General features: G+C 44.6%; 1 protein-coding gene across 2 annotated transcripts; it reads left to right on the top strand.

Moving 5' to 3' along the window:
* Nucleotides 1-66: 66 nt before the first annotated feature.
* On the top strand, nucleotides 67-12815 carry efs (embryonal Fyn-associated substrate). 2 transcript variants are annotated; one of them, XM_080864896.1, is made up of 8 exons: nucleotides 67-285; nucleotides 784-988; nucleotides 1778-3100; nucleotides 3932-4051; nucleotides 5247-6191; nucleotides 6370-6441; nucleotides 10270-10527; nucleotides 10609-12815. In XM_080864896.1, exons 2-8 carry the CDS (start codon nucleotides 977-979, stop codon nucleotides 10792-10794), a joined length of 2916 nt encoding a protein of 971 aa, XP_080721022.1. In that variant the 5' UTR covers nucleotides 67-285; nucleotides 784-976; the 3' UTR covers nucleotides 10795-12815. The 2 variants fall into 2 exon arrangements, with proteins under 2 accessions (XP_080721022.1, XP_080721023.1); XM_080864897.1 differs by lacking the exon at nucleotides 67-285 and having other exon boundaries at nucleotides 355-988.
* Nucleotides 12816-12834: the final 19 nt, after the last annotated feature.

Here is a 12834-nt window from a genome sequence, read left to right as displayed (position 1 = left end):
CAACTTTTAGGAACGAGCCAATCAGAAGAGCTCTATTTTTGAAGCGACGGCTAGCTGCGCGATTTTACACACGTCGGGATTGGTGTAAACGCTGGAATTTACGCCCTGGTGTTACTTGTAGATCAGCGAAGCTCCGCGACCTAAGAAAGGGGCGGAGATAATTTTGTTGTCATCGAAGATGATTGAACGGCGATGACCGCAGATTTTCACGCATGAAAAGAAGGGATTTACGTATCAGAGGCTGTACCCCAATGGGAAGTTTATCGGCGATAAGAAAAGAGAAAGGTAATAATTTTCATTACGGCGGTCCTGAGTGCTAACGCTGTTCGGTAAATAAATCGCCTTTGGCCGCTTTATACGGCGGTGCCATTGTTGTTTTGAACTAAACCAGCACTAGCTAGCGCAGCGTTAGCCCGCGTTGGCTGGTGTTTAGTGGCTAGGCCGCGACTGCACGTCTATTTATACTGGCTACTGTTCAAATGAATTATCGTTTGACCTAGATAGCGGTTTCATACACAGCTGCACGCCGTATTTTAGACGCTCACTGCACACCGCTTCTTTTTTGCAAACGATGCTAAGCTGTTGCGGGCTTCCCCCGATAGGGTTGCCTTTAAAGAAACGTTACTGGGCGTGGAAGGCATAGACAGGTGTTACCTCCGTCCGCCTACCTTTCAGTTTCACGCGAGACTCAGAGCGCACGGGTGAAGTTTTGCTGTCTATACCTATTACATGTGACTCGTGAGAAAATAAACATTTAAAAAAGCGTTTCCGTGTGAATTTTAGGAGCCTTATGAAGACCGGGGACGACGGAGCCCCCAGACCGGGCGATGTGTCCTAAACAGAGCCAGCTGTGCCTCGGCACCGAGGGTCTCTGCCCACCGGCATATCCGTGACAGCTGACCTCCCAAAAATGACCCGACTGGTGTGGACACTTGAGTGATAATTTCTCGGAGACTAAGCTGATCACTTGGCAATCATGTCTGTCTCGGTGAGTACAGTTTTTCTCTTTATGTTCGTGGATTTGCATGTGTTCGTGTGGCAGTGTCGCAATAGCTCGGATACTTTGAAAGTCAAGGAATAATTTGCTTTCCTCGCTTTCTTTCTTTCTTTTAAACTGGTTTATTTGTTCTCTGTGTCTTATATTGGGATCCTCAGTGCCTCCATTGCAAAAGAGGTCCCACATGGCTCATTGGAGCTCGGTTGTCCCCGGGGGGTTGGTTTAGAGAATGAAAGGGGGCCTGACTCTCTGGCTTTGGGTTGGCAATTAAACCCTAAACAGCAAGGGACAGATGTGCCTCTCATCCCCTCCCCCTTCCCTCTCATCCCGCTCATTACCATTAAGCTCTTGTGTCCATTTGATCATTGATCCTCCCTGACTGTGGCCCTCTTTCTCCCTTCCTCAGGATGAATTGCACAGCTGTGAATTTTGATTTGGCTTTTAAATTTTCCATCTTTTTCTTTTTTTGTTTTGTTTTGTTTTCGTTTGCTAATCCCCCCCCCCCCCCAACCAGGTCTTTCACACAGACATTTAACGAGATCTTCCCTATTCACTCCCTTTCACTCTCCATTCAGCATCGAAACAATCACCCTTTTTATACTCCTCACTTGGCACTGCCACGTCAATGTACTTGTTTGTTTGTGGCGTGCAGGGAGTGTGAATTCAGGCTGTTGATTAATTTGTGCTTTCATATGGCCATTTTAGTTGTTGTTTTTGTGTGTGTGTGTTTTTGTGGGTCAGTGCTGATCACTGCTGCTCTCGTCTCTTCCTCCTGCACAGACGGTATTGGCAAAGGCGTTGTTTGACAACACGGCAGAAAGCCCAGAAGAGTTGGCTTTCCGAAAGGGCGACATCCTCATGGTTCTTGAACAGGAGCAGAGCGGCGGGCCCGGGTGGTGGCTCTGTTCGCTGCATGGCAGACAGGGGATCGCCCCCGCTAATCGCCTTCGACTCCTTCAGACCGCCCCGCCCCCTGGCTCGGACCCCTGTCGTGGCTCCAGTGAAGACTCGGTCTACCTGTCACCTGGTGCCCCGCTGGCTCGGACCGCGAATGATGCGGACGGAGTTTATCGCTCCCCGCCAGCGGTGGGCGAGGGACGAGGAGCGGGGTCGAGACCAGGGGAGCTACGCAGAACTGAGGGCGGGCGGCCACGCTCGCACTCTAGCTCTGGCACCCGGCCCAGACCTGACTGGGATATCGGGGTGGTGGGGCGGCCACGCTCACCCTCTTTGAGAGGACGAGGAACAGACATGACAGGAGCGGTTTATCAGAGCCCAGTGAGTCCCGCGCCTGCAGCAGCTCAGCATGCGAGGCAGCCAGGAGCTCACCTGGCTTCAGAGTCTGTGTATCTTGCCCCCAGCGGAGTGCCGAGGACAGCCGATGAAGCAGAGGACGCTACATATCTTGTTCCCAGAGAAACAATAACCACGGGGGCCTCGGATGACTGTTACTTGGTGCCCAAAGGCACGCCTCTTGCAGGCGATGATGTTTACCAATCCCCAACGGGAGGCTCTGTGGCCAGTGCTTTTTGCTCTAATGGACCATTGATAACCAATGGAACTACAGCTACCCCCCAATCAAAAGCGAACCAGGACACACCTGGGATGTACCAAACACCCACTTCTGTGGGAGTGAGCCTTCCGAGGACACCAGCAACAATTCTGGCTCACCACTACCCGCCTCAGATAACCTCTGCCCAAGCGTCTCCTCGAGCCCTGCTCAAGGGAGCTTCGCCCACCCCTGCCGCTGCCAGGGGCAAGCCCGGCCTTGCCTCTCACCGGGGATCCCCATTGCTTATCAGAGCTGGCCAGGTCAGGGCTCCTGGATCGCCAAATTTCGCCCGCAAACCACCTCCACCAGCACCTCCAGTAAGGAGCGTCACCAGGAAGGACACACAACCATCACAGCTGTCAGCTGACTCTAACTCTGTCCCCAAATCTGCTGCTCAAGCAACTTCTGCAAGCCTGCAGCAAGAAGAGGGCAAACAGAGGGCAGCCCCCCAGGGAACGGAGGAAAGGACGAGTAATGGCGTGGAGAAAAGCAGCAGTGTGCAGAATCAAAAGGGAGAAAATCAGGATTATTCAGATCCTGTTGATGATCAGGTATGTGACGATTATACTTAAAGCGATTAAAAGTTGTTCTATCTAATTCTTCAGTATTTATAAAGTAAGAATAAAGTTATTACCTGTTAATAACATCCTGGCTCAGCAGCTCTGCATGCTGTGAGGGCAGTGAGCCTGTTTCCTTGCTGAACAGAAAAAAATCTGCGTTTCCTGTTCAGTTTTGACCATTTGATAAAAAGAAATGTGACTCATATCAGATTTTAAAAAAGTGTTTCGTTTTTGTTAAATGTTTGTTTTTTGTTTCGTTCTTTGGAAACCCTGCTGGGTTTCATCTAGGGGGTGGGGGAGGAGGCATTTTTAGTGGTGTGTTAAGCAGGTTAGGTCGTCCTGTAATGTTGCTTTAGTTCTCAATATGATGACATCATAAGCAGTTTTTTTCCTCTGCATACAGAAGATGTTTGTGAAAGAAGTGGAAAAATCACCAGAAGTGTTACAAAATAACTTTAAGTCAGTATTTTTTTTTAAGCATGGCTTGATTTACAACAGTTTTGTTTATCAAATATCAGGAAACTGCATAAACTTGTGTTAACTAAGGTAACAAAGACTGTTCTCTAACTATATGTGGACTGATTGTTCTCATGTCCGTTGTCAACGCCCCGCACCAAAACTTTAAAGACGTCTATTTTGAGCCAGGAAAAGCCCTTCACCATGTACATGAATCCTTTTATTACTCCTGGATGGTACTTGTTTGGCAATAAACTTTTAAAGTCTCCATCATATTTACTGGGAATATTTTAGTGTTAAATTAAATTTTTTTTTTATGGATTTTTCTTTTTTTTTTTTTTTTTAATTCTAATGTTGCCTTGGTAGGTATACGATACACCTCCGAAGGGCAGGTGGCAGCATCCAGTCCCCTCTGCACTTGGAGAAGATGACAGCATTTACGACACCCCCCGCAGTGTGCCACCGCAGGCCGACGCTGAGTCAGAGGTAAAGACTTTGCACACGAGGCTGACTTATGGATAAACCTCTGAATTAGTGTCTAAAGCAACTGCTTTATTTGTTGTTTGACTGTGAGCTGTCAAGTGGCTTTATATCCTCTTTGCCTTCCTTGTGTGGCCACGATGAGCTCCACTGCTGGCTGTGGTAGCTTGGAAGTTCAGTGTTTTATAATGATTAAATGTTTGGGACAAACTGTTTTCCTGTGGTCAATCCATCCACCTGTTTTCATATCTAGGTCCACACACATTTATTTAATTAATTAAGCCAGTATTAAATATCACTTAGAGGAATTACTGAAACAGTGGTACGTTGCAGTTGCTGCTTCATCTCCCGGCACACAAAACGCAAAATCAACTTTAGAGAGCGTCTGACAGAGAATTACTTACAGGGCTTCTGTGTTTCTGTTTTGTTCCTGTCATATTTTGACCTGACAAACATCCAGCAGAATCAAAATGCTCTGATTACCCCCAACCCTAGTATATTAATTTGCTGGGAACTGTGGGAATCTGCTGTGCTGAATGCATGCCTACACAAGCAAAGAACAAGAGATGACTATCATATACCCCGCCACTATTTCTTCCCACATTCCAGTATTAGCCTGTCTCCCTGCCCCCCTTCGAGGCGAGGCCACACCTGTCTCTGTGTGCTCCTGGAGCCAGTCTATCCAGTACAAATGCTGCTTCTATTTTTCTCCCAGTCACACCCATCTGTCACAACCATGCCAAGGATACACCACCGCCATCACCACCACCACCACCACATCCCTGCCCCCAGTGGTCTCCACTTTAAAGTTACTTGAAAATGTGTGCCAGCTGCTGGGTTATTTTTTCCCTCCTTGCCTGCAGTCACTGTATGTGGACTGCAGGCTCGCTTTAAGACTTAATGAATAAAAATGTGTTTCCCACATCAGTGGGAGTCAGTAACTCTTTGCTGGATGTACCTACAGAGTGCATATGGGTTCCCTTTTTAATGTAGCATATAATTGGTACTTACTGCATTTACTGCATGGATGAAATGTTATTATTATTATTATTATTATTATGCCATTATTGGACTAAATAATAAAGAATCTACCTGGAGTATCTTCCTTCCTTTCTTCATATGTTTTTCAAATTTCAAAGTTTCGCAATGTTTTCTTTATTTATTTAAACAATCAAATCTGCTTTTCCCTCTTCACTGATAGGTCTATGATGTCCCCACAATCACTCTGACTAAGGCCACAGTAGATGTTCAGCCTGACGAAGCTGATGATGAAGTCTACAGTGTCCCTACACTTCCGGGCGTCCCTCTGGCACCGGGAGAGTCGACCAGCAGCCTCTGTGGGGAGGAAGTCCCTCAGGTCGGACGGGTTTCTTGTGTTCCTGGATCCGAGAAACGAGTCAGTGGTGGAGATAATAGCCGTGGTGACTCTGAGCCCGATGGTGGGATTTATGACATGCCAGCTCTGACTGTCGAAGTCCTTCCTCATTCCTCATCATCTTCTTCCACCTCCACACGCCGCCTCTCTGTGTCTAGTAACGGCTCTGGTGACATGCAGTGGCGAGCTTCGCTTTCCAGTCTGGTCCACTCTGTGCTCACCACAGTCTCCAACTCGCCCTCCACTCTGTCATCACGGGACCTGGCTACCTCACTGGCGGAAATCCTGTCCACCTGGAAAGCCAGTCATTCAGGGGATCCCCCGCCACCCCTTCAGCAGGCCTGGGCACGCTTATCGGACCTGCTCCCAGCGTTGTCTGCCGTCGGTAGCGCTCCTCCATCCGAAGGGCTCTTGTCGCTGGTCCAGCGCTCGCTTGAGGAAAGCACCCTCCTCTTACAGGCTCAGGGCCGGCCCCGTCTGCCTTCCCAAGAATCTCTGTCACGTAGGCCGTTGCCTGCGCTCCCGGTGCCTGATGGGAAGTCATCTGGAGGAGGAATGGGTTCCCGTAAAAGCAGCTGGATCCAGGAGAGGCCTCTGCCTCCAACCCCTCAGCCTGCTTTCCCCTTGCCTCCTACTCCAGCCACGGTGATGCTCACAGTGGGACCTGCTGATGAAGAAGATGATCCCAGCAACGAGTATGCTGGGATCGGCTTGACTCCCATCCCGGCTCCAGTTCCTACTGGAGACAGTGTTGGATATGTAAAGCTGCAGGTTAGTTTTTATTATGTTAGGAATGCATCGTTTTATAGTATCACATTAATTTCTTCCTTACCTTGATATTTATGCTATATATGCATCTAATTCCTTACAGTTTCTGTTATTGTGCTTTAACACATTTTTTCCTTTGCTGGTAACTAGTCACACATGTTCTCTGGTCACTTTGCTCTAGGGTAAACCTGAACCGCCTCCTGACGCCCGCACTGAGAACGGACAGACACAAACTATCACCTCAGAGCCACGGGTGAGCTGTTCCCTCTGTGTTTTTACCTCTGTTTACTTGATCCTTTGCTCCTGACTCACTCACAGTGATTCCCCACAGCGAAGGCATCAATTCACTCTTGTTTTCACAGTCTGCTCTGTTTACTAGTGAACAGTATGACTCTTTAATCCAGTTTGCAGCAGCTGTTTGTTTTACCAATACAAGCTTTATACTCCATAAGTTTACCTAGTGCTGTGTATTTGTATGCTACTGCAGTCTTTCAAATGAATCTGTTTACTCCGCAGTTAATTCTGAAATCAGTCATCCAGGTTGACAGGAAAGTCAAGTAAGCACATACATCAGCATAAATGTATGAGGTGCCATCAAAAAAATTAAATTCTTTTTATCTGTATTTGGCCTCCATCGCTTCAGAACTAGTCACATTGTGGATGGATACGCTGTTCCTTGGCCCATTTTGTAAGCACCTCAGGCACCTGGATCTCCTCCACTGTGCCAAAAGAAATCTTGAATTCCATTTTGGAAAAGAGCATGAGGTTGAAATCTGGAGAATAAAGCAGAGCAGCAGGGAAAGATGGTGGTAGAGGTGCAGCCAAAAAAACGTGGATGTGAGCAAGCATCCATCAAAACTCTGGGTTAGCGCTGATCCTCTCCCTCAGTCACCTCAGGGTGTTTGAGGAGAACTCTGCTTTGATAGCCTGACAAATTGTGGCCTTCATCTCTGTGAACCTGGGCTTCTTGCATCACCATGTGTCAACCCTAGATGTATATGTGCGTGTCATCTGCACAGCAATTAAAAATATACGTTCACATACTCTTGCCAAGTGAGAGTATGAAGACGGAAAATAAAATGGGGCTTTAAATTGAACCTTGTGGTACACCACAGGCATCAACACGACCATGCTGTGCTCAGTTTACACACGACGACAGTCTCTGAGCTTTTTTTTTTAATCACACCTTGTCCTGTCTTGCGAAAACTCGAAGTCAGTTCTGTTGCATCAGACTGAAGTCATGTCTTCTTATTGCTCCGTCTGCATTTTTCCTGCCCCTCGCTACATTCCCTTGTTTTGTCATCGACGGGTAACAAGAGGTCACTTGTGGATCTCAACAGACTTTCTTACATAGGACGGAGACTCCAGGACAATGAGTGACAGAAGAGCACAGTCATCCTTTGAGCAGTGGCTGACGTGCTGTATGGACCCTCTGTTTGTACGACTCGGGTTCAGTTCAAGGCTGCCTGCTTTGACTTACCATATGCTAATTTGGTTATATATTTTCTGCTCTCATTAGCAGCTTTTTCATGTGTTATTAATACATTTCCTGTTATTTGACTATTATATTAGGACCGTTTTTGTGTATGTACCACATGCTTTGATCCTATTTGGATTTTATGAAGACAAACAGCCTTAAACAGTTATTTGGCACAATTAACAGTGGCTGCAATTCTTGCGCAACTCTGATAGGAAACTCTGACATTTAGGACTTTGTCTTTGCTGGCTAATATTAAAATATGAAGTCAGTTGACTGAAGCCTAGAACTACTTTGACAATCAAATGCCTTCTCTGGCACACGATTTGTAAGTGGGGTGTTAATAAAATGTGAAAATGTCTTAAGCTTTGAGATGAAGGAATTTCTGGGCTTTAGGACGCAGTCCTGTGACAGTCTGTTTTGGTATTTTGGAGCTCAGTTAGGAAAGAAATAAATCAGAAGGAGCCATTTGGACTCTAAGACGTTTATTGCAGGTGGTTTCTCAGCCTCTTTTACACTTTGTGGACTAAATGATTAGTCAAGACATGGTTGCAGATTATTGCTAAGGTTAAAAAATAATATAGAATACTTTGCAAAAGTCTTGAGCCACCTTTCATTTCTTTATATCTGACTCTATTGTGATTATTTAATGTGGTCTTGAGCAATACTTCTCCAGTCTTTCTGAAGCTCCCTTAAAGTTTTTCTTTGGCTGCTTTTTCACTCATTTTCAGTCCAGCCCTCCTACCTGACCATTTTCAGATGTATGAATCATGCAATCGTAAAAAGCACCTAATTCAAGTGTTGAACCAGAGTTCTGTCTACACATCATAATTTAGCAAATATGAATATTAAGTGGTATCTTTAGGCACTTTGTTAGTAGCAGCCTGCTGCAACAACACATCATTTGATCCCATTTTTTTAAACATATATTTATTGGATTTTGCATATTCCCAAATTTAGTTATGTATTTTTCATTACCTCACTCTCTCTCCACTTCCTCAACTTCCCTAAACAAACTAAACTCGATGTTACACTGTTTAACCATTGGTCAAAAGAGGGGCTATCAACATTCTCCCAGCATACTGCAACACAACGTTTGGCCTGGAGTAAGCAAAGGTAAACTGTCTTTCTCTCTGTACGAGATAAATTACAGTCATCTGGATAAATGCTTAAAATACAGAACACAGGACTTAACAGAACAGGGAAACATGGGACCCGAGAAATGCATTTTAACACTGAGCACCAAAACTTTTTACACTTCCACAAACAGTGATACAATGAAGCTTGGTGATTGGTACACTTACAACATTTGTCCAGTATATTAGGATCAAATTTATTTATTTGCAGGGGAGACATTTGTTCGCATTATCCAGTTAAAGTCTCAATCGGGTGTTGATGGTTTGGGTGTGTGTCTTTAAACATATTTTACTCCACTCAATGGGTGAAATATCTTCTAACTCTTGTATTCACTCCTGTCGCTTATTGTCTGAGGTGCCTCTGTGCTTCTCAACCAACATGTTATAAAACTGAGAGACCGAAGCAATTTTTTGTAACGTGTTTCTAGGATGGAAAGTGGAGGCTGTTGCACTGAATTTTTGATTGAGCCAGAATAAAACGTCATTTGTTATTGACTATATAACAAAGATGACACAGTTACAGGCATAAAATTGTATTTTTGCATCAGTTAGGTGATTCCCAAAGAGCAATTAGCAGAATATGGAACTTTTCTCAGCATTTTGTGAAATGTGTCCTTAAATTTTTTTTGAAGAGACGGAACAAGTGGAGGACAAAAGAAATGTCCCCCAAAAATTATCTACAGCCGATGAACAGTTTCATGTTCTTTGTAATACATGGGGAAAAAATCCAACAAAGACCCTGCACAGGAGCTGAGAGATGCTTCAGTTGATCCATCTGCTGTTCACTGAAGCCTCATCAGAAGTGAGTGTCCACAGGCATCTGTAAGACACGGAGGAGGCTCTGTCATGGTTTGGAGCTGTATTTGAGCCAGTGTTGTTTGAGATCTTGTCAAAATTGGTTGAATTATGAACGCAGGTCATCATGAACATCAGATTATGATCCATTTAAGAACATCTCACACTGGCAGCATCTTCGTTTTTCGGCATGACAGTGATCCCAAAAACACAGCCAATGGAGTGGCAGAGCCTGGACCCTGAACATTATTGAAGCAGTGGGACCATCTTGACAGAGAAGAGAACCAAAGACTACTTGAAGAAATGACACCAAGGATTGCAAAAGAGAGTTCAGATTGTGAAGAATAAAGGCAGTCATACCAAATATTAGCTTTCTAGCTTGTACCACCTCTGTTTTTGCCTTATATACTATATTTTTATGTATGTTTCCACGTGTTTTAATAAATCGCTGCTCCCATTTTCCATGCACTATCCTAAGAAATAATGAGATTTGCACAGTGCTGTAAATATGTGCGTTGTGTTTTTTATTTTAATTTCTCAGGACTTCTTTCAGTTTGCTGTTTATGTATCTGAAAGTCTTGTTTTCATTCTCCTTAATTCAAATTAGAAACCTTCTGGCTACTTTCCTACATTTCTTGTGCAGATTTTCATTTTCCTTTCTCATCTTTTTCAGTTGACCCCCTCCCCTCCTCTGCCAGTGTCCCTCTCCCTGGAGGACTCAGAGCTGCTCTCCTTCTACTCCTCTCAAAGCCTCGCCCACCTCTCCTGCCTGGCGGATGCCGTCGATGTGCTCTTCAGCAGCGTGAAGGGAAACCAACCTCCTCGAATCTTCGTCGCCAGAGGAAAGAGCCTCATTGTAACTGCGCACAAGCTGGTGTTCATCGGGGACACGCTCTCCCGTCTTCTCACATCTGCTGACCTCCGGGCCAAAGTATGTGGAAAAGTTGGCATGATGTTTAGATCCAGCATTTCATAGCGGTGTAATATCTTTAATATTTTTTTCCCCCATCAGATCACTACCTCGGGGGGACGGCTCTGCCAAGCTTTGAAGGCAGTCGTGGTGGCAACAAAGGGTGCTGCACAGAACTATCCATCAGTATCTGCCACCCAGGAGATGGTGGACCGTGTCGCAGAGCTCTCCCAGCAGGCGGCCGGCTTCTCCACTCTGCTGCAGCGTCTGGCAGAAATATCTTCATGATGTTTCTTAGTGCTTACGTTAAAACAAACAACTTTGTCTACACTACACATCTATTTCCTCCTCTCTGAAATGCCTTATTTGTTGTTACACTCGTTCATTACCCCTGTGCTTGAATGGGATGGAAGGAAGCGAAGCCGAATCCTGCGGCGAGGCGTTTGTTCCTCGCCACAGCTGTTATCCAGCTGTTTTCACCGTGTTGCGTGTGTCGCCTGAGCGCGTGCTGGTTTGCTTTTGTTTCTCCACTGACCTCTGTGCTTTGATGCCAGGCAAAAATAGTTTTTTAAGTGTTAATTTATTGAAGATTTTGAAGCCCCTGTGTGGTTTAAGTGTCCGTGTGGACTTCCTATTTTGGGAGCTTTGCTTTAATGTGCTTGCCATATTTTTTTTTTCTCCCCCCCCTACCTCTCACACGATAGCCATTTTTCCTTCCTTCCTCTATTTATTCAGCCACCCCCGATTTCCAGAAATAGTCCAGAGGAGGAGACTTTACATCCTTTTTTCTTACTGTGATACCTGAAGGGCCTTTTGTGATTATCAATTCAGAAGCTGCAGAAGCAGCATGTTGTGTGTGTTTTTGGGGGGCTTTATTTGGGAGAAATGTTGGAAGTTTTCCCAGCTTCTATTCTCAATCTGTGCAAGTGTTTGCGTGTTTTGTGTAGTGCCCCATTTCCACTTAACAAGAAACATCTCCTCATTCTTCAGTTTGCACGTGTTTCACATCTCTATGAAGAAAAACAAAAGCTTTTTTGTCACAGAGGGAGAATATGTCTGTGGGTCGATGAAGGGGTTTTTGATTGAGCAACGTTAGCTGGGTGACAAATTGCCTCATCCTATTCTTTCCCCACAGTCATGTGGCAGGTTTGGTAATGGATGCGAAACCTGTTGACCGAGTTCACCTGTCTTCACACGTCTTGTTATGACTTGCATCACTTCTCTTCTTTGACTTTTGCTTTTCAGCATCATTTTCCCATAAACTGTCATCGCCTCTTATTTATGTCCGCTTTGATAGTTTGAAGCCATCTTATTGTGGAAGTGCACATCAGAAACCAGTTGTGATTATTATGACGGAACAAAGACGGGGACGACGGTTAACTCTACATCAGTTTGTGGGACTTTATTGTGATCGTGAACCTATGCCTGTGGAATGAAGCATAGTCTGCTTTTCAATTTAAAAGAGACACTTTGTATTTTACAATCCATGAAAACAAACCTGTTTTGTGTCTAACACTACTCCACTTTTCATACTGACAGGTGCACAGCACGGCCTGTGAGTCATAATTGGTATTATGCTCCTCTCTGCGACAACACGTCAGCATATTCACACTACACATCTTGTTTGTGAGAGAACACAGCCAGGGGGATAAAACTTGAATATAGCACTACCTTCTCTTCTGGCAATCATATTACTTTGCCCCCCCCCCCCTTTATTTCCCCCTACTTTTTCTTTTTCTAATGTTTCAGATTTAAATTGTTGACTTGGTTTCCAGCTTTTACATTTTCTTTGCTGCAGTGCCACCCTGTGGAGGTTTGAAGTATTTTCCAATGACTAGCAGCCTGTTAAAATGGGCTGTGTGTGTGTGTGTGTGTGTTAAGGGAGCATGATGGGCAAGTAACCTTTAGCTGTATATTTATTGTATGCCAACGTTTATGTTCCTTTGCTTTCCCCATCTGCATGGCTTTAATTTGCTTATACTTTATACATATATATATATATATATATATATGCACATCCTTCACCTGAGTGATGTGATTGGGTGATTTGCAATGAACAAAGTTTTTCTTTTTCTTTTTTTTTCCGAGTTACAGTTCAAAAATGGCTGTCTTTTCTTTTGTAACTGGATGGGGGTTTTTTTGTTTTTTTTACACTATTTGAACTCAGTATGATCTGTTATGCATATTGCTGACATATAGAAGTGAATGCTTTTCCTACAGTAATAACAGACCTAATCCTCCTTATTTTTAACACTACATTGGTTGTCTGTCTTGTATTCCTGTTCAGAAAACACAAATACATTTTTTTGCAAATAAAATATTGTTTGT

Source organism: Rhamphochromis sp. 'chilingali', assembly GCF_963969265.1.
Source record: "Rhamphochromis sp. 'chilingali' genome assembly, chromosome: 1".
Classification (NCBI taxonomy): Eukaryota; Metazoa; Chordata; class Actinopteri; order Cichliformes; family Cichlidae; genus Rhamphochromis; species Rhamphochromis sp. 'chilingali'.
This window is presented reverse-complemented; position numbering and strand designations above follow the sequence as displayed.

What these genes read in the sequence shown, in the direction of transcription:
- efs (XM_080864896.1), top strand. An exon ending in AGGCCGACGCTGAGTCAGAG is followed by an intron (nt 4,052 to 5,246) that starts GTAAAGACTTTG and finishes CTTCACTGATAG; the next exon opens with GTCTATGATGTCCCCACAAT. An exon ending in TTGGATATGTAAAGCTGCAG is followed by an intron (nt 6,192 to 6,369) that starts GTTAGTTTTTAT and finishes ACTTTGCTCTAG; the next exon opens with GGTAAACCTGAACCGCCTCC.